Source organism: Pristis pectinata, chromosome 15, assembly GCF_009764475.1.
Source record: "Pristis pectinata isolate sPriPec2 chromosome 15, sPriPec2.1.pri, whole genome shotgun sequence".
NCBI lineage: Eukaryota > Metazoa > Chordata > Chondrichthyes > Rhinopristiformes > Pristidae > Pristis > Pristis pectinata.
The window spans coordinates 30249243-30271200 of NC_067419.1; the positions used below are offsets into that span (position 1 = coordinate 30249243).

At 37.9% G+C, this 21958-nt stretch overlaps 2 protein-coding genes across 3 annotated transcripts in view; both read right to left on the reverse strand.

Moving 5' to 3' along the window:
- Positions 1-425: 425 nt before the first annotated feature.
- Positions 426-15285, reverse strand: slc35e3 (solute carrier family 35 member E3). 2 transcript variants are annotated; one of them, XM_052030228.1, is made up of 5 exons: positions 14665-15282; positions 9790-9900; positions 7941-8099; positions 4096-4178; positions 426-2802 (listed from the first exon to the last, which is right to left on the reverse strand). In XM_052030228.1, the coding sequence occupies exons 1-5, from the start codon at positions 15067-15069 to the stop codon at positions 2616-2618; spliced, it is 945 nt and encodes a 314-aa protein (XP_051886188.1). In that variant the 5' UTR covers positions 15070-15282; the 3' UTR covers positions 426-2615. The 2 variants fall into 2 exon arrangements, with proteins under 2 accessions (XP_051886188.1, XP_051886189.1); XM_052030229.1 differs by lacking the exon at positions 9790-9900 and having other exon boundaries at positions 427-2802; positions 14665-15285.
- A 3412-nt stretch (positions 15286-18697) lies between these two features.
- nup107 (nucleoporin 107) overlaps positions 18698-21958 on the reverse strand; it is a 35928-nt gene continuing 32667 nt past the window's right edge. The window contains 2 exon segments of the mRNA XM_052030230.1: positions 18698-19087; positions 21243-21410. Coding sequence (XP_051886190.1) covers positions 18980-19087; positions 21243-21410 — 276 coding nt within the window. The 3' untranslated portion in view covers positions 18698-18979.

Below are 21958 nucleotides of genomic sequence, written 5' to 3' on the forward strand. Positions count from 1 at the left end.
TGTTTCCAATGTTCATTTAATAAAGTGCTAACAAGAAATGCCAAATGCCAATCAATAGGAGCTGCTTCCTGTTACATTTAAAAACAATTACTTTGCTTTAAAAGCTAACTCAGTTTAGTTGACTGTATGATCCCTCAATACATAAAGAAATTGTAAAATTGTGAAATAAAAACAAAATGCTGAAAATACATGGCAGGTCAGGCAACTTCTGTGGAGACAGAAACAATGTTCATGTCTCAAGTTTTATCAGAACCACACACCCAATTTACCAGTTATTGCAAGAGTATTTTGGCTTTCTTTTTTATGCAAATAGTTATACCAATCTAGATATAAGTGTAAGACTTAAACCTGAGTTTTTTTAAAAAACAAAAATCCTCGAGTTGGATAGAATTGAGTTATAACTCAAGAAAAGCACAAGTCACTTTATATGAATATAATATTTTATAGACATTGTAACATTGTAAACATCACAGGCTTAAAGCCTACACTTTCTTTAATCTGTATTACAGTTAAAGTATGCAAACAGTCAAGTTTCACACAATATCTTTACTTTTAAACAAAAATGCATTTGTTCCCTTGGGTTTATCACTTTAGCAATACACAGCACTGAGAAAAACATTTAGAAAATGTTTTTAAACAGTTTTATTATTAAAGTTGTAAAAGGTAGCAAAATAAAATTCAGTTTGGTCATTAAAGAACTAATAGTGTATATGGAAAATGACGGACTGATGATAGTGATTAAATTAGATTTTTTTAATGAGTCTGAAATATCAAAAGCACTTGTATCACATGGAAAGCAAATTTATATGCAATGTTCTCTGCTGTTTTGTGTTTAACCAACTTAGTAGATTTTTTAAAAAAAACAGTAGAAGATATTTACTGGCTAGTAGATTTCTTGTCAACAGCAGATTACTGTTACAGATACTTGCATAAAATTCAATATTTTTCCACAGAGGCTAATGAATGGACAGTGTAAACCAAGTAAACAGAATGGTACACTCTTGGATTTTTGGCCAATGAATTATAATAATGTAAAGCTTTGTTTAAAAACTGTTCCAAAAGTTTTATTTTTAACTTGCAATGTTCCAGGAACCAGCTGGTGTAACCAAGCCAAGCAATCCCAAATATTACTAAGTAGCCTTCTGTTATAGCTTGGCTCAATAGCTGATATTTTTTCTAATGCCAATTGCAATCAATTATTTTTAGAGAGGTCAAAACTACCTCCCTTCCAAATCATTTCCAGTTAAAATTATAGTGGGCTAGATTAGAAGAATTTTTTTATAAATTGTACTTTCTATTATTGCATAATTGTAATCAATTCTGAATAGATTCCAAGTGTTAATTGCCTGTTGCTGTCAGACTGATGCATGTAACTTAAAAGGATGCACAGTATATGTCACCCCAAAAAGCCACAGTGATTCTATATTTTCTAATTTGTACTTATTGGCTGGCCACCTATTCCAATATGGATATGAATTACTTTCCTCCCCTTTTGTAAATTCTGTATTAAAGATGTTTCATGTAGAGGGAACTTGCAAACTTTGCCCACAAATCACAACACTGATGCCAACTCATTTAATTATTACACTCAGTTACTAAGACCAATAAAACCAGATTATTTATCTGTTGTCAATCCTCATTGATAAAATGCGCAGCACTTTAGACATTCAAAATACGTTTCAGATGTCTGAAAATATTAAATCATAAATTGAAAGTATCCATTATCAGAAAATACATGATTAAACAACATTTGATTTTTAAAGAAATTCATTCAGGAACTTTATAGATGCAAGGTTAGTCCACTAAAGGCATGAGTAACATACTTCCAAATAGACTGTTCTGTAGAACTGCATAAAACAGCCAGAGTACCATGTAAAGTTCGAGTCACCCAACCAGAGCAAACATTTGCTAGCCCTAGCAGGCCTAGAGATTTGAGAGTGTTGCCAGGGCTGGAAAATTATGGTTGAGAGACTGATTAGGTTGTTTTATTTGGAACAAAGGAGATGGGGAGGTTAATTTAATTGAGCTGATTAAATTTAGAGAGGCCTGGACAAGGTGAAGAGGAAGGACCAATTTCCCTTGACAAAGAAACTGGTAGCTAGAGGACACAGATTTAGTAAATTGGCAGGATTAGAAGGGGGAAGTGAGGAAAATAATGAAGTCTGGAACTCTGTACCTGAAAGGGAGGCAGAAACCCTCATCACATTTGAAAAGTACCTGTTTGAGCACTCAAAGAGATATATTCTACAAGGCTGCAGAAAGAGTTGGGAATTGGGAATAAACTAAATAGCTCTAACTTTGTTTGGCAATGGGCACGGTGGGCCAAATGGCCCATTGTCCCATGAATTTCTATAATTCTAAAGACGTCCTGCATCGGGTCCAGTTTATTCAGGCTATCAGTAAAGATCATTCTTAAAAATAGGCAATGCTTAAATACAATGATGGCACATGAAAACTGAAATTTTAATGAAATGCAAACTCCTTCCTGTGATTAAAATTGTAGTATTTAATTGCTAGTCTTCCACTTTATCAGTGATGTAATACTTATGAAATATCTAAGATCAAGAGCTAATTAGCAGCACATTAAAAATATTATATGTGTTAGAAGAGGTTTCTTATGGCCTTTGTGCCAATTTGCTCTTTTCTTCTTCTTGTTCACCAAGTTTGAAATGTGTGTAACATAAAATGCCACATAATGTACACAAAATTCCCAAACATTGATTAATTGAAAGAGGATCTTTAAACAAAATGTATCCTCCAAGAAGGGTGATACAGAACTTGAAATGTCCAAACATATTATATCTGGGATTTAAGTCAAGGAACAAAACAATGCTGTGTAACACTTTATCCTATTGAATATGGAAAACAGGTACCAGAGTAACAGAAAGTTCTCCATCATTACAGATTTTATCTAAGTACTTAACATAATATAAAATACCTCTCTAGTGTTTGAAAAAGTTGAAATAAGTATCTTCCTTATTTACACCATTGCACAAGTTACTTTCCACAGCTGAAAACTTAGTGTGTTTGCTCATTTGGCTGTGAAAATTCATCACATTCATATTTTGGCAACCTTATACAGAAGTTAGGAGTTTTCATTTTATTTAACTAGCCAATTAACATAGATCTCATCCATATTTTCTACCATTTTAAAAGACTGGAATAATATTCCCTTTAAACTTTTTTCCAAAATGGGAAGTTCAGTTTTGCAATTATGTCTTTATAAATTCAAGAATCCAAAGCTACAGAACTAAACTTGTCTTCTTCTGTCTCTTCTTGATACATCAATGTTACTTCAAAATTGCAGATAATTTCAAAAATAGTTCACCATTGATTTAGCTAAGGCACAGAAAAATCAATTTTTCTACCTTTGAAATGTAACCTAACATCTGAGGGGCTAAAAGATTTGCTCCCATTAATCTTCAATATAATCACATCTAAACCCTTTTCCTTCTTTTGGCAAAGAACATCCTTTCATTAGGTACAGATTTCATTGCTTTCTGATCCCAAAGAACAATACTTTTATTCAAATTAATAATTTTCTATTATTCCTTAAACTTAGCTGCTTAACAATCTAATTTATTTGAGTGTTAAGTTTCCTTAAAAAAATTCAAAAATGAAGATTTTGGATAATCATATTGTGTAGTTATTCAGACAAGTTTAAAAAGTGGCACAGTTGTAAAAGTTTTCATAAATGCAGTGAACATAAGCAGTGCAGTGTGCTGGAATATTTACATATTGTGGCCACAACTTTAGAATGCACATCTTTGATTGATTCCTTATATTGCATACTCAATCATTCCACACTTACTGAAGGCTAGGTACATCTGACTCAGAGGGAAATATATGAATTTATAGACCAGGTTAAAAACATGGAATTAATAAAAACCCAATGCAGATCACCCAAATCTAAAAGTTGTAGGGAGAAAGAAAATCTATGTGGATACTTGGAGAATGTTTCCACACTTGCACCTACCCAAATTTTAACTAAATGGGAATAATTCATGTGAAAAAATAAAAAAAAGCAAAATTTGCAGTTTCGGCAACATAGTGAATGACTTTGACTTGACAACAATGCCAAGGGCAGAAGGATACGTAACAGGTGAGGTATTTCCAATGATCCAGTAAATTGACAAATTCACCAGGAAGGCAATTATTCCAGAAAGCAGTACCATCATCTACAAAGAAAAAGTTTACATTAATCTATCATGCTTTAAGATTATAAAGTAGTGGAGGGAAAATGCAATTCTAACAATATTTCAAATAAATTCATTATTAAGTTTTTTTTAAACTAAAAGTATTCTTGTATAAACTTTTTAAACACAAGTTTTTAATGGAAGGTGAACTGTTTGTCGCTGAAGGCAGCCAGCTAAGCTGCAACCCATCCCATTTACAATTTAAAAAAGTAATGTTCTCTGCATGTACAGTAAATTGTTATAATGATTTGGGCCAAGAATGAATTTGCATCCAGAGATCACAATCATTATTTCTGGTTTTACAGATGGAATGGCTTTGCTGTCAATACCAGGTTCCCATGACTTCCTCAGCACTTTGAAAGTGTAGCATTCTCCTCCTCTGAGAGATGACATCTTCTGGATCTGGATCAAATCAAGCTCAGCTCTTGGGTCTAGTTTTTCACCTTAAGCCAAGATTACTTTCACTTTACTCAATATTTAAAATATATGCACTCATCTGGCTATTTCACATCCTGCAAACATTCAAGTTATTGTTCAGGCATACTGATGGGATGAGTACTTCCTCTCCACTTACATGTGGTTCTTATATAAAAATGGAAGCAGGATGCAAAGTCCAGGAATTGGAAGATGTGCCCAACGGCAGTTTGTTTAAAACCAAATTGACAGTTTCATTTAGAAAAGTCAAAAGAATAGAAGAGAAATTAAAAATGTCACATCAGTGAAGCAAAGATGACCTTTTGAAGTGTGTGGTTTGACAAAGAACATAGAGCTTTATTTCTCTTGTGCAGCTAATACAGGAATGAGCTTATGTCCAGTGGGTCCCCAAAATATTGTTTTCCCATGCATTAATAGCTCTTTAATTAATGTGGATGTTTAATGTTCCAGGGTTTCAATGTTTTAGAGAAGATAGAGGAGGTGATAAAGGGGGGGGTGTTGCACTATTAATCAGGGACAATATCACAGCTGCACTCAGAGGTGACATAATTGAGGGCTCATCCACCGAGTCTATATGGGTAGAACTCAAAAATAAGAAAGGTGTAATCACTCTGATGGGATTATACTACAGACCTCCAATAGCCGCTGGGACATTGAGGAACAGGTGTGCAGGCAGATTAGGGAAAGGTATAAAAACAACAGGGTCGTTGTTGTGGGTGACTTCAACTTCCCTAATATAGACTGGGACCTTCTTAGTGTAAGAGGTTTAGACAGGGCAGAATTTATTAGGTGCATCCAGGAGGGTTTCTTAAATCAGTATGTAGATAGTTCAACAAGAGGAAGGGCATACTGGACCTGGTATTGGGAAATGAGCCCGACCAGTTGACTGACAGACCACAACTCCTTAAGTTTTCATATAGCTATAGGTAAGGATAAACATGGACCTTGCAGGAGTGTATTAAATTGGAACAGGGCAAATTACAAGTGTATTAGGCAGGACCTAGGGAGAGTTAATTGGGAACAGCTGTCTTTGGGCAAGTCCACATTTGACATGTGGAGGGTGACATGTGCAGACCAACTGCACAGAGTACAGGACAGATATGTTCCAGTAAGAAGGAAGGACAAGGATGGCAAGGTAAGGGACCCTTGCAAGTCGAGAGAGGTGATGAATTTAGTCATGAAGAAAAGGAAGCATATGTAAAGTTTAGGAAGCCAAAATTGAACGGAGCCCTTAAAGATTATAAAGATGCTAGAAAAGAACTCAAGAAGGGAATAAGGAGAGCCAAGAGGGACCATGAAAAGTCCTTGGCAAGTAGGATTAAAGAGAATCCTAAGGCATTCCTATACATACATCACAAGCAAGAGAAAGGGTAGGACCACTCAAGGATAAAGGAGGGAACATGTGCTTGGAGGCAGAGGATGTGGGAGAGGTCCTAAATGAGTACTTTGCATCAGTATTTACCAAGGTGAAGGACGTGGAGGACAGGGAGATCAGTGTGAAGCATGCTAAGATGCTAGGGCATAGAGATAAAGGAGGAGGTAGTGTTGGGTCTCTGAAAGAACATCAAAGTCCCCAGGGCCGAATGGTATATACCCCAGGTTGTTGAGAGAGGCAAGAGATGAGATTTCTGGAGTCTTGACCAAGATCTTCGTATCCTCTCTAGCCAATGGCGAGGTTCTGGAAGATTGGCAAGTAGCTAATGTTGTTCCGTTATTCGAAGGAAAATAGGGATAATCCTGGAAACTATAGACCAGTGGGTCTCACATGAGTGGTAGGGAACCTAATGGAGAGGATTCTTAGTGATAGGATTTATGAGCATTTGGAAAATCATGACAGTCAGTATGGTTTTCTGCAGGGCAAGTCATGTCTTACTAACTTGATTAAGTTTTTCAAGGACGTGACAAAGGGGATTGCTGAAGTTGGAGCTGTGGATGTTGTCTACATGGATTTCAGTAAGGCATTTGAGAAGGTCCCTCATGGGAGGCTCATTCAGAAGATTAAGATGCATGTGATCCACGGTGAATTGTCCGTTTGGATTCAGAATTGGCTTGCCCATAGAAGACAGAGTGTAGTGGTCAATGGGTCTTATTCTGGCTGGTCATCCGTGACTACTGGTGTTCCGCAGGGATCCATGCTGGGACCTCTGCTGCTTGTGATAGATATAAATGACATGGATGAAAATGTAGATGGGTGGGTTAGTAAGACTGGTGGTGGTGTGGATAGTGTAGAAGACTGCCAAAGGATACAGTGAGAGATAGATCAGTTGCTAATATGGGCTGACAAATGGCAGATGGAGTTTAATCCAGCCAAATGTGAGCTGTTGTACTTTGGGAGGTCTAATGTGAAGAGACAGTACCCTGTTAATGGCAAGACCCTTAACAGTGTTGATGTACAGAGGGAACTTGAGGTCTAAGTCCATAGCTCCCTGAAAGTGGCTGCACAGGTTGACAGGGTGATAAAGAAGGCATAGTCAAGGCATTGAGTTCAAGAGTCGGGAAGTTGTGTTGCAGCTTTATAAAACTCTAGTTAGGCTGCATTTGGAGTATTGCATTCAATTCTGGTCACCCCATTATAAGAAGGATGTGGACGCTTTGGAGAGGGTGCAGAAGAGGTTTACCAAGATACTGCCTGGATTAGAGGGCATGTGCTGTAAGGAGAGGTTGGACAAACATGGGTTGTTTTCTCTGGATCGGCAGAGGCTGCAGGGAGATCTGATTGAGGTTTATAAGATTATGAGAGGCATAGATGGACAGCTGGTATCTTTTTCCCAGGGGTCGAAACATCTAATACTAGAGGGCATTCATTTAAGGTGAGAGGGGGCAAGTTCAAAGGAGATGTGCAGGAGAAGTTTTTTTTTAAAAACACAGAGAGCAGTGGGTGCCTGGAATGCACTGCCAGGGGTGGTGGTGGGAGGCAAATACAATAGAGCTGTTCAAGAGGCTCTTAGATAGGCACATGGATGTGCAGAGAATGCAGGGATACAGACATCGTGTAGGCAGAAGGGATTAGTTTAGTTAGGCGTTTAATTACTGGTTTAATTAGTTCAGCATGACATCATGTGCCGAAGGGCCTGTTCTTGTGCTGTACTTTTCTATGTTTTATGTTCTGTGTACAAAATGTCATTTAAAAAAATTGTACATCATTTTTGTACTACTTCAAATAGGATAGAGGCATCCCTTTAGTTTTGATTAGATTTAACAATTTTACAGTATTTTTGTCTTCCGTGCTTGAAGAAATCTTAAATTTCAGTACTCCAGAATTTATAAAAATTGCATGAATAATTATGCCAAATATTAAAGAAATCTTACCAATGCTGTACCAGACCATTTTCCAAAAATTCCTCCCTCTCCAATCACTGGTTCAAAAAAGGGAACAACAAACATAAGAATGGCAGAGGACATTGGAGCCTGGTAGTATAGGAGCTGCATAGAATTCACCTGTAGTTCATGTTGTTTGGCTCCTACCCACTAAAAAGTAAAAAAAGAACTCATATTATACATCAGTAAATAACCATTTTCAAGTTGCTTACCAGAGTCTGATAAATAATTAGAAAAATGATATTTGGCAAATTCCCAGATCCAGTAATCTACACCAAGAGATCCCATGTGTAAGAAGTGTAGGGTGAGAATTCACTATCTCACATACCTTAGTTTCCCATCTATTTAAATTAATAGATAATCAGAACCTCTATGTCATTCCTTGATGGGAACAGCAGGTTAGGAAGCCACTTTAAATTTACTTCATGTAGGAAGAAAATAATATGCCACCATACACTTTTAGTGTGTCTTGTTTGTCTTAATATTGCAAACATTAAGTATTTCCACAGCAGTATCAAAAAAATTTGTGTGATCTCAAAGAAAGTTGTTGGCACAAAGCCCCAAGCATTTAGTTCCAAAACAGTAACACCATAATAAATACTTACAGTGCCAATCTGACATGTAATTCTTATGGTAGGCTTTCAGGAAAGATAGGAATTTATAGCAGGATAACAAACCTTGAATCGTCCCATGTCTAGCCTCAGTTAATTCAACACTTAAAAAGGATTAAATTGTGGATTTTCCTGTTGTACGTGGCACATTAGTTTATCAAGTACAGAGAAAAATAATAATGTGATTTTTCCAACAATTTGATATTCTTGGCAGTGGAGTTGTTTCTCATCTCCATGGGCAAAATGAGCACCTACTAAGAGGCCTCAAGGACAAAACACACTCTATAAATGTCAGTATCATTTGGTATTTTGATCTAAAGTTCCTCAGCTGCTATTCTAACAATGGTCTCTGAAACTCAAAAACAATTCCCCCCCCCAAAAAAAAAGCAAATAGTATTCAGTTCCTCAGCTTTAAAGACTAAATTACTAGGATTTGGGAAGCCTTATGTAACTTGTAAAGTTAAGTCTTTGTGACAACTATTTATAACATTGAAAATATATCAAGTAGTCATCCTCCATTGATTGTTGAACCAATCAGAAGTAAGAGATAGGAAATATATCAACAGCAAAGAAAGTCATATTATGAAATGCAGTACTACAAAATCCTGCAAACAGCAAAGTGATAATGACCAAATAAAATTAGTCAAGGGACAAATATTGACCAGTATGCCAGGGATAACTCTCATGCTCTTCTTTGAAATAGTGCCATGGGACCTTTTATCTCCATTTAAGTGTAGAGAGGGCCATGGTTTAACATTTTATCTGAAAGAAGGTGCCCTGACACAATGCTATACTCTTTCAGTCCACTGGAGTAATAGCCTAGGTATTTGTGCTCAAGTCTCTGACATGGGGTCTGGAGCCCACAGCCTTCTAGAAACAAGACTGTTATTAAATGAGCCACAAATGACACTTGATAATGTAGAAAACCATCTTTTAAAAATTAAGGAATTGTAAAAGAGAAATGTTCCAAAAATAAAGATAAATTGTTCAAATCACTCAAAATGTTTTTAATAATATTCACAAGTAAATTTCATTAAAAAAATGTTTTAAATAAGCACTTGGAATATAAACTGGTCATTATCTTTGAAATTACTTTTAACTTTGAAATTACTTTTAAGAAAATCCTGCTGTTGTCTCAAAAACATTAAATTCTTTAGAATCTGTAAATTCATATTGTGAGCAAGGAGCATTTCATTACAAAACTACAAAGAAAATATCAGACTACTAACCACTTGATATAGAGAAGTAACCAAAACACCAAGAGTTGCAAAAAGTATTCCTAGAAAATTAAACTGCACATCAAAGTAAGAGTTCAGAACTACACCCAACGTAATAGGGATCTGTAATAAACAAACAGGAGATGATTAGATCAGGAATGACATGATTAGCATCTACAGATTTACAGCTAGTACGAACTATGACATTTTCCAGAGATGGTCTAAAAATAATAGACTAAATATTTATGGATAAAATTTATGCTGAGGAAAAGCTGCAATTATTACTAATTTTAAGACAATATTTTTCAGAATATTTAAAGCTTTATTTTTTATTTTAAAAATGTTCTATTTAAGTACAAATCTATTCATTAATTTGTTTTATGAAATATTGTGAAAAAACAATTTCAAGGATCCTTCCAGTAATATTACCGATGAGGATGCATCTAAAAAGATGAGCTATCTAAAATTGTTGATTCAAGCACCAGATTTTTTTTTAATAAACATTGCCTCGAAAGCACAGTACTAGTTTTTCATTCACTGTTACTCCTCCCATGTGTTAAACTCTTAGTCATGAACATTTGTATTCACTTCTAATAACTTTAAACCTTTCATGACTGCACATTAGAAAAGTCAGTGCTATGATATGCATAACAGTTATGTTAGTCAAGGTAGAAAAACAAACTGTAGCTGCTGGAAATCTGAACTAAAAGGCAAAAACAATGGTAAAAAAAAAATCAGTAGGTTAAGCAACATCTGTGGAGAGTGGAATTCAATGTTAAGTTCTGAAGGTTGTAATGTATTTTGTCAAGCTTACATAAAATCATAGAATTGAACAGCATGGAAACAGGCCATTCAGCCCAACTTGTCCAGGCTGACCAGTGGGCACTCTTCCGTATTAATCCTTGCACATTGAACTTAATTGAAACAGTGTTGGAGGCTAAAGATAGGTCACACTAAGAGTTTAATGGAGAAATGAGAGCAACAGGCAACAATTTTCATCAAATTAAACAACTTTGGAATATCACCCAATCCAGTTTTGTAGCTCACATTGTCAGCACACATTCTCCATCCCCCACCCACCCCTGGTACTTCAGATTTCATTTGTCTTCTCCTTCTCACCATTTTCAGCCAGCACCACTTCCACTTGTGCCATTCAATCTCCACCCTATAACACACCTTCCCTTTTGTTCCCTCATAACTTGAAACTTGTTTCAATTCCAACTTTTCCTATTTCTGTTGAAAGATCATCGATCTGAAATCGTAACTGTTTCCTTCTTCACATATGCTGCTTGACATACTGAGCATTACTACCACTTTCTGTTTATTTGAGACAATATCTTGCTTTTGTAACACAGGATGATAACTGGGCCCCCCTATTCTGGCTTCAATTTTAATCACTCCATGATTAGAAGCCAAGCTGTCAAAGGTCCTTACTTCTGGAATTCACTCCATAAACTTCAATGCTTCCATTTCTTCTTTAAACTCTCCTTAAAGCTTGGCTCTTTTTGCGGGCAAGTAAGAATATTGTTTGATACCATAAATGCTGATAGCGTCAAATTGTTCAGAAATCCTCATGGTTCAGCATTGTGCCCTCCTGGTCCCAGTTTCCCATGCTCCCTTTAAATGCATGGGGACGCTGTTTCCAGCGCTCCCTTTAAACTCGCCAGGTTTGCCATTTCATTTCAACATGAATTTTTATTATACTACTGTGTAACATCTTATATAAAAAAAGGTTAAAAGTGCGCTGTGGCATTATAGGGAGCAATATCCAACATCCAGAAAATCTGCTAGTTGGACATTAAAGTTTTACTGTAATCCTCCTATTAAATGCCTTAAGATGTTTTGAAGAGTGGAAAGGTCTCCTATAACTAATTTCATAGAAAAGGATAGGAATGGGTCCTTTGGCCCACCATGGTGCCAGTCTAACTAATCCCTTCTGCCTGCACATGGTCTGTATCCTTCTATTCCCTGCCTGTTCTTGTGTCTGTCTAAATGCCTCTTAAACATAACTACCTCTACCACCTCCCTGGGCAGTGCATTCCAGGCACCTACCACTCTCTGTGTAAAAAAAACTTACCTGGCACATCTCCTTTAAACTATCCCCCTCTCACCTTAAAGTTACGTCCTTTAGTATTTGAGATTTCTACCCCGGGAAAAAGACTCTACCCCATCTATACCTCTCATAATTTTATATACTATCAGGTCGCCCCCTGAACCTCCAATGCTCCTAAGAAAATTATCCTAGTTTGTCCAACTTCTCCTTATAGCTAATACTCTCCAATCCAGGCAACATCCTGGTGAACATCTCCTGCACCCTCTCCAAAGACTCCACATCCCTTCCTGTGGTGTGGTCAGCAGAACTGCACACAATACTCCAACTGTAGCCTAACTAAAGTTCCAGTAATTATTCTAAAAAATTCCACATATTCCATATATTAAATATTCCATACATTCCACAATTCCATATATTAAAATCTGAGCTGCAACAGCTAAAAGCTGCCACGTGTCATAATGGATTTCCAGCCGAAACCCTAAAGTGGAAGAAAGAAACTGTAAGACTTTAAATAAAATTTTGCAAATGCCAAAGTGGTGATGATTATTGTTCATAATCATCAGCAAGAATGTTTATTGCTGAACTTCTAAATTTTATCTGTTAATTGATTTTGTTTTAAACCATTTACTGCAAACCTAACTCTTGTTTTTTTTAATACTTGAACTCAAGAACCTGAAAAATAGGTGTAGACCATTTTCCCCCTTATCCCTGCTCCCTATACAATAGCAGATATTTTACCTCAGCTCTAGTTTCCTGCATTATCCCTTAATTATCTAAAAGGTTGTTGATATCTTCCTGAACATACACAGCAACTGAGCCTCCATTGCCCTCTTAGTTAAAGAATTTCAAGTGTTCACTACCCTCTGGTTGAATAAATTTCTTCTCAACTCTGGTCTGAATAGCTAATCCCTAGTTCTGGATACCAGGGAAAACATTAACTTTACATTTACCTTGTCAAGGCCCAGAAGAATTTTGTAGGTTTCATGAGATCACCCCCATCCTTCCAACTTTAGTGAATATAGGCCAGTATGCTTAAAATTTCCTCATACAACCAGTCATCCCAGGTATCAATCTTGTGAACCTTTGCTGCACTCCCTCCCTTGTACAATTGTCCTGCACAGTGAAAGATTGGACAAAGCTGAAGTTAAAAGAGCAAATGGACTACAATTACTTTAGAAAGCAGATGCAAATTTGTTACTCTAGTCCCGTTTATTGAATGGCTTATCTTTCAAATTGGACAATTAGGATAGAAAAGCAAAAACTATTCTGATGTAAAAGTCATTGACCTGATCTTTTAATGCTGTTTATCTTTACACAGATGCTGCCTGACTTGTTGAGTATCTCCTGCATGTTCTATTTTTATCATGGGCAGTTAAGATAGTTTGGATGAGCTAATTAAAACATATCAAACGCATCCACAGTCTTACCTAACATGAACACAAAGCCTTCCTATTTATTATAAGCAAGTAAATTATTCAGAGAATAGCAAGTAAAACGTGATTTAACATGGTCATTTTGGTGCATTTTTGGCACTTTGTTTTATTTTAACAACACCAGTTTCCAGATTAATTAAATGGAAGATTAGGAGTTAATTTAGTTTTTAGTACAAATTAAAACAGTGCAATATCAAGGGGTTCTCCTCAAGTACAAACTTGTCAAAATGGAGTACAGTATCAGCAATTATTTATCGTTATACTCCAAATAGAAATGCAATGTGCAGTAAACTTAAAGGCAACTTGGAAATATCAGGTCTGGTCTGGCAGCACTAGATCATGTTAGTATTTAAAAAATTTATAATCTAGTTTAGGCAACTGCATTCAGAGCATCTTGGGCAGACCCAAGGGGACTTTGAAAAGTTGCATTCCTTTCATAAGCCTGAATGTCCTGTACACATTAAATACTTCTTAGCATTTTCAGAGATTCTCAAAAATTGACCCATTACGAGTGTTATAATGTGAATCATGGCATTCCTAAACACTGATTGGTTAGCTAATTCATCTGTTCTGTTTAGCTTAAACGTTATACGATACACAAAGTTTCATTTGTCAGTTTTTAAAAAAAAATGCATTATAGCCTTGTGGCATACAAAAGAGGGAGGATCCGTTTTAGCAAACTTCTTTAAAAAAAAACTTAGGTATCGAATCCTTATAAGAAAATCTAAATCATGAATGATAAAGCCTTAAAACTTAAGGATCTGGTTGACGAAAACTAAATGAAGCTTAAGAAACTGGCTGACAAATACAGTATGTGCAGCTAATGTTAGGGAAAATATCAAGTAAATTGGTTGAAGATGAGAAAGAGGAAAATGATTTTCAAAGGAAGCGATTAACCTCAAATATGCTCAAGGACTCAACTGCGAAGATGACAGCACTTGCAGAGGCTTTTAGCCAGTTGTTTGGCTATCCATCCAAATTTTACACAAATTTCTAGAATAGGGCCTTAAAATTGTGAAAGAAGTTCACCAAAATGGTAAAGGGTTATTCCCTGCAACAATTCCAAACTTAAAAACTGCATGGATTTAGGGTCAAACCTAAACACAATACTCAACACCAGACTATTACCGTTTGTCCAACATTACAATCTCTATAACCAGTGTAGTTTTCCACATTAGTAGAGATAGTTTTATCTGTCAGATATGGTAACCATCGAGTCTGGGCCCGTCCAAAGAATCAACTTTGCAAACTTAAAATGTTAACATTTGCCAAAACTTCAGGTGAGTGACAAGAAAACATTTGCTAATTGTACCCCATTTTCTTATAAGGTAGTGAAATGATAATTGAGACCATTTCTGGCCCTACAAAGGCATTTTCCAGTTTACCTTCAGATTTTCTTACCAATGTTAGTTTTATCCTGGTGGAGAAGGTCTTCCTGTAGTAGAAGGTCTGGATGCCTATGATGACCGGCGTGGTCATGGCCTTAGCCAGCTGGTAGGTGCCGATGGTGTTGTTCTGCAGGGACAGGTTGGTGAAGACGACAAAGCCGCAGAAGCTGAGCGCCAGCAGCAGGATCCGGCTGGGCCGCAGGCTCTTGGGGCAGAAGACGCCGAGCGCCTGGCAGAGCCACAGGCCCAGGCCGGTCATGACGAAGTGCACCAGGGTCAGGCTCATGTTGGGGAAGCCGTACTCCACGTAGATCCATTTGTTGACCAAGACGATGCAGATGGAGGCCGTCAGGTTGATCAGCAGCCCGAGCGCCAAGCGCCCGCTGCCGCGCAGCTTCAGAACCTCCAGGGCCGCCATGGCCTGGCCCTCCCCGAGGCCTCGCCCACCCGCCCTGGCAATGGGAAAAATGGAGACCCGCGCCGCGCTACCTCCCAACCATTGCCAACCCACCCACGCTGCCGCTCGACTGCTGGAGCACAGCGAGTGATGGGACGGGAGGGCGGAGCGTCCCCGTTCCCGCCCCCAAAGGCGCTGAACCTTCTCCTTCAGAAGTGCCAAATCCGCCTTGAGGGGACCACCGGAGAGAGGACGTGCAGCATTTATTTATCGCCTTTCAGCTTGTCCCTAGATGTTTAAACCCTACCATCCTGCACGCTGGATACTTCAGTAGTGTCGGGTTGGTAGATTTTTCCGGACTATTGAATGCTCATTTAGTTCACTCAAAACACTATTATATATAGATGTTAAAGTAATATAGAAGTCAGATTATGGAGTGACATAGAGAATAATGGCAGGGACCTAATGAGTGTTATTGTAGTGAGAGACCTTGGCGTTCAAGTCCATAGCTCTGAAAGTAGTGACACAGGTAGATAGAGCAGTGACAGAGGCATTTGGCATGCTTGCCTTCATAGGATGAAGCATTGGGTATAAGAGTTGAGACATCATATTGCAGCTATATAAAACATCAGTTGCACCGCTTTTGGAGTATTGTGTACGGTTCTGGTTGCTACACTACGGGAGGGATGTGATGGCTAAGGAGAGGGTGCAGAAGAGATTCACCAGGCTGTTGCCTGGAATGGAGCACTGTGGTTGTAAGGAGAGATTGGATAGGCTGGGTTTATTCTCACTGAGGGGTGACCTTATAGACGTTTATGAAATTATGAGGGACACAGATAGATAATTAGAGTCTTTTTCCCCAGGGCAGGGGAGCCTAGAACAAGAGAGCACAAGTTTGAGAGGGGAGAAATTTGAAAGGTAAATTTTTCACTCAGAGGATGCTGAATAGTTAGAACAAGCTACTAAAGGAGGTGGTGGAAGCAGATACAATTGCAACATTTAAAAGGAATATGGGGTCAATGCAGAAAAGTGGTGCTCAAGTTAAAGCTCAGCCTTGATATTTAATGGCTGAACAGGAACAAGGGGTCAAATTACCTACTCCTGCTTCATGTTTTTATGCTTGCTCTAATCTGGAACTTGCCAACTCAGGGATGAGATCACTACTATTAAGAGCCTATCAGAGTTAAAAAAGTTTTTAGTCCCTTAATGTTGAGGCTAAAGGTTGAAGGTTACCTTTACAGGATTGTCACTCCTGACTTCATATTTTAAATGCACTATGCTGACAAACAGTGCTCAATTCTTTCTAGATATCTCTCTCTCATTCAAATTCAGTTGCTCTCATCAATTTTTTTTCTTTTGCATGATCAACTTTCTCTGCCAGTATCCCTACAAGTCATTTTTGTCTATTGATACATCCAATTTTGAACAAACCTTTGACACATCAGTTTCAACATGCCAGTTTGTGTATGCCACTAGAACTATACCCAAATTTAGGATAAAAGGAAAGTTAGTGACACAGAAATTGTAATAAATGGACAGTGTCAAGAAGGAAGAATTGGAGCCATTACATTTCAAACTTCATGAAGTAGTGTGCATCAGTGTTCATAACAGGGTTGATCTTTTTGATAGATATTAATGACTAAATCTTAAGTACACTTGGCACATTAATATGAAACTGGAAAATATGGTTAACAGCAAGGATTCTGGTGATTCTGGAATTAACAAACCAATGAAAAGTGCAAATACATGGCAAATAGAGTTTAACGCATGGAAGTGTGAAATCATATATTTTGATTGGCGAAGTAAGGGGAGATATTGTAAGATAATTGGTAAACAAGAGACTACAGATGCTGGAATGTGGAGCAAAAATACTAAACTGCTGGAGGAACTCACTGGATTGAGGAGCATCTGTGGAGGCAAATTAACTTAGTTAAAATACTGTTGATGCTATCAATACATATCCTATTGATTTTATGTATTTATTCACTGGGTATGGGTGTTATGGGGAGGGTCAGCACTTATTACACATTTCCTGATTGCCCAAGATAATGGGAGTGAACCCCATTGATGAAATGGTGCAGTCCTTCTGGAGAAGGCGCAGAGTGTTGTTGAGTAGTGTTCCAGGATTCAGACAAAGCAATGATGAAGGAACAGCAATATATTCTAAAGTCAAGATGGTGTGCAACTTAGAGGGAACCTCCAAGCATTGGTTATTTCACATTTGCTGCCCTTTGTGATAGGGTCACACATTTGTGAGGTGCTTTTGCAGTAGCCTAAGCAAGCAACTCCAGGACATTTGGTAGATGGTATGCATAGAAGAAAAGTTGTGGAGTGGATGTTTAAAGTTCTGGATAGGGTGCAAATCAAGTGGGCTGCTTTGTCCTGGATGCTGTTGATCTGCTTGACTATTGTTGAGACTGTGCTCATCCAGGTAGGTGGAGGTAATGCCATCACTCTCCTGACTGATGTTGGACAGGCAGTGGGTGTCATGAAATGAATCACTCTTAACAGGATACCCTGCCTCTGACCTGTTGTGGCAGTTGGTCCAATCCACCCCATTAAATATCAAGAGTTAGATACTTTTGTTGGAGATACTGGTCCTCGCAGGAATCCATTCCTGAGAACATGTTTATGTCAGAAATGAACAACAAGTGAATGGGAGAGGATCACAGAAACAGCTGTGATGGGAGAGCAAGCAGGTGCAGGAGCAGCAGCCACCAGCTGGGCTCACTGACTCAGTGAGTGAATGAGTCTGCTCAGTGCTCCCAGCTCTGCTCCACTCGGCCCAGCCCAACTGTTCCAGCTTGGGTGGGGGAAGAGGAGGCACGCACAAATGTCCCATTCCATTCCCACGCAGCAGAAGATGCCTGCAGCCCCACAGCGGCCAGCAAATCCATCCCGCCGGTCTCCCAAACCCTCGTTTGTATGTACAAGCTGTCGATAAGTCAGGCATTTGTAATATGGGGAGAACCTGTAGTTAATACTTCCATTGTGTGAATGTCACTTGCCACATTGAATGCTGCTGCTGTTCTTTGTTCTTCCAAAAGTTGAACATGTAGTAGTATGGATTCAGCTGAGGGAGGACAGTGATCATCAGCAGTTTTCCTTGACTGCATTTGACATGAGACACTTCTTTGGATCTGTTGCAAATGTTGAGGATGTCCAGGGCCATTCCCTCCTCTCTGTATACTTCTGTACTGTTCCATCCCACTAGTGGGACAGCGCGCACTTGGAGATTCTGAATGTGGCATGTTGGGTGCAAGGTATGATTCAAAGTACAACTACGTCAGCATGCTATTTGACCATTCCATGGGATAACTCCTAAATTATTTGTGAGGAGGATTTTGCAAGGTCAAATGACCTGGGAATGACTTTACCACATCCAAATCTAGGTCAAAGCCTAGAATAGTACATCTAATTTTATTATCATTGTGTGCTTCATAGTAACCATTACTGAGGTTATTTTTTTTTTAATTCTAGAGAAAAATTAGTTAACTGAAATTAAATTCCATAGTTGCAAAGGTCAGATCTGAATTCATGTCCCTGGATCCAATAATTTAATCACTGCAGCACCACTTGCTAGCATGTTCAATAAATAGGATGATCTACAGAATGTATTTATTTGAAAAAGATAAATCAAAACAGTTGATTACAACTTGAAACATTTCCACTTTATTGATTTATAATTACAAAACAGAACCAGTGCATTCAGTAAGATGGTAAAATATTTTGTATATAAAAATATTTAGAGTGTAAATAAAATTACAAATCCAAATATTGAACATTTCCAGTTAAACAATGTTCAACCTTCTGAAATGGAGAAACAAGTATGATGGATGAGGAATTGTTAAGTTACCTCAACAGAAATTGGCAAATTTTGGACTCCTATTTTAAGGGAATCATATCTTCTCACATCTATTTCAGATATCCACTAGGGCTGTAATTCATATCCCAGAGGATCGAGGTTCTGATCCAATAGCATGAGCGATGACTCTCTCAACAGCCGCAAAAACTTAGTCATTTCTTCCTTAGTAAATACCTGTTGTATGGAAGTACAAAATACATTAAAATTCCAAATAACTCTACATTTAACTATGATTCAATTTAAAATTTACACAGCATATTTTGCATCCAACTTCATGACAGGATCAGAATTCCAGTAGTTGTGATGAAAAATCATCTTTTTGAAATGTTAACCGTTTCTCTCTTCATGATCTGCTGATTATTTCCAACATATTCTATTTTTACTTCCTAAGTCATGAAATGCAAGCAGTTACCTAGACCAAAAGCCTGAAAATCAGTTGTTCATTAAAAATATGCTGGTTATTGTCTTTTTTTTAAAAAAGAGTTCAAATGTAAGAGTGTAACAGTTCATTTCCAACATTCTTTAGTTCACCACAAGTGGATCTCTTCCCAGCATAGAAACTGAGGTGATGGAAGGGGAGTTGCTGCTAGGAGATGAGCAACCAATGCTCAGGACTCTGCCACTGATTCTCAAAGACCAATAATACCTTTACAGCTCTGGAAAAAGGTTTTATTGCCGAAAACATACATGTTAAGAATATACCATGTGTAGAAATGTTGTCTGCATTTTATCAAATGACCCCAAATTTACATACAAAAACAAATGAGATGCAAATGAGAACAATTAAGACAATCACCATTAATTTAAATGTTTTAAAAAATCCACATAGAAAGAAAGAGGGGAGATAGCCAGTATAAAAAAGGTGGGGGAAGGGGTGGAGCAAGAGCTGGCCGGTGATAGGTGGATCCAAGTGAGAGGGGAAAGATAGACAGTTGGGGGGGGGGGGGGGGGAGAGGGGGGGAGGAATAGGAAGGATGTAAGAAGCTGGAAGGTGATGAGTGGAAGTGTCAAAGGACTGAAGAAGCTGGAATCTGATAGGAGGGGACAGTGGACCATGGAATAACAGGAAGCAGGTGAGGAGGGAAACTGGAGGGAGGAATGTGTGGGTGATGGGCAGATTGAGAGGGCGGGGAGGGGAAAGAGAAGGGGTGATGGGGCCAGTGGAATAAGGGAAAAATGAACAATTTGCATCAGGTCTCTTAAGGATACTTTGTGGTGCCTGTGGTACTAGCCAAGCAGAAAGGTTTTGCCAAAAACATTAGTGCATTTACGAAAATTATGCAATTTGAACAAGTCAACGAAACTAAACAAATCAGATGGATCTGGCTGACAGTTCTGATTGGGAATATAGGCATGTAGCTGTTTATACTACAGCAAGCAAGTCCTAGACTTCTGTTGTTGGTCTAATCCAGCAGTGGAACTAGGTCTTCCTTCAGATCCTGCAATAGTTTAGACTTTGCACAGAATCCAAGAAACCATCCACTGATTCCAGTAGGGATTGTAAGGCAAAGATTTAAGGGGCAAAAGGGGAAGGTCAATTACTTTGCTTTAATTTAACCTTGTGTATATTAGTAAATTTTAACATTTTTAAAAACAATTTCAATAGTTTTGAACTGACTCTTAACATCAAAACCATTTAGAAACTATATAAAAAAAAAACTTCAGTTTCAACAACTGCCAAAACCTCACCCAAAGCCTTGCCAGCAGTCAAAGCTGGAAGGAGCTTTCAGGAATTCCTCACTGCACCACACAAGGCCCTATCCCTGCCGAGATCAAGTTGTTGAATTCTGGGATATGACTGACCAACAGGGCAAACTAGCTGGTATGGGGGGAGGGGAGGTGGAGGAACTGAGGACAGTGTTCTGTGATGGGGAGTAGTGGGGTATGCCATCCAGTAAAATCTGGCATAATAAAATTCTTAAGATATTAGTCTCCTTTTCCACAAGAGCATACCCAGGCACATCCTTTAAGAAGTGAAAGATTATTATATAGTACACAATTATGTTTTACCCTTGTAGCTGAAATGCTGCATTAATTAAAACAGTATGCATTATTGCAAAAACCATCCTTTTAACCATTGGATGAAATATATCAAGGAGTTTTTTGGACTGCTAAACACATTTTCATATTGGTCAATGGATAGTAAATTTCATCTAATAGCAAAGAACCTTTTACATTGATTGGAATGATGTTTTCAAAAATATCATGATTAGTAGCCAGATATACAAACTATCTTTCTCTCAGCACATTCAAGTGAATTGTGATCCACTATAGAATCAAAAATTACTAGATAAAGGATTCTAAGTGGATCTCTAGTCTGCTTACTTACTTGATAAAGCTTGTGTTGTTCAGATGAAATCACATCAGCCAGCTTTAAACATTGTTGGTATTGCTTTGTGCTGTGCAGCACTGTGTGAAGCAAGAAGCACATTGCTGGTAGGCAGAGCTGACGTAACAAGTCTAACTGGTGACTGCGCTCGACATCTTCTTCAGCATTCTGGATCATAAGAATTATCAGTTAACTACAGGAACTATGTTAACACTGCTACAGATAAAGTACACATCACTTGGACCATAAGGTGAAATTAAGCTACTTCCTTCAGTTTTACCAATCCAATCAACTCTAACATTTTCAAAGTCTGCAATCACTGTAATAAAACTGAAAACATTGAAATAAGCAGTGGGCTAAGCAGAAGTTTATTTGAAACAAAATACTTATAGATGTTAGATCCAAGATAAATTTGATTTTAGGAAAATGTGATTTTACATTGCAGTGGTGAATTAATTATTTAAAAATGAATTTCATGGACCTAGTGAGTCTGCTGCACTTATTACTACCCTATAGATAATAACAAACAGTCCACTGGAATGTTCTCTTGCAGATAATGTCCCTTCAGTGAAGGTCACAGGATTGTAGCAGTCTTTGTGGTAACATTAATGCCAATCATGGTCTGGGTCAGCATAGAGACATGTCAAGCAGAACAATATAGATATGTACAAAATTATTATCTGATCTATTGTTTCCAGACTGGCAGGCTATGGAAT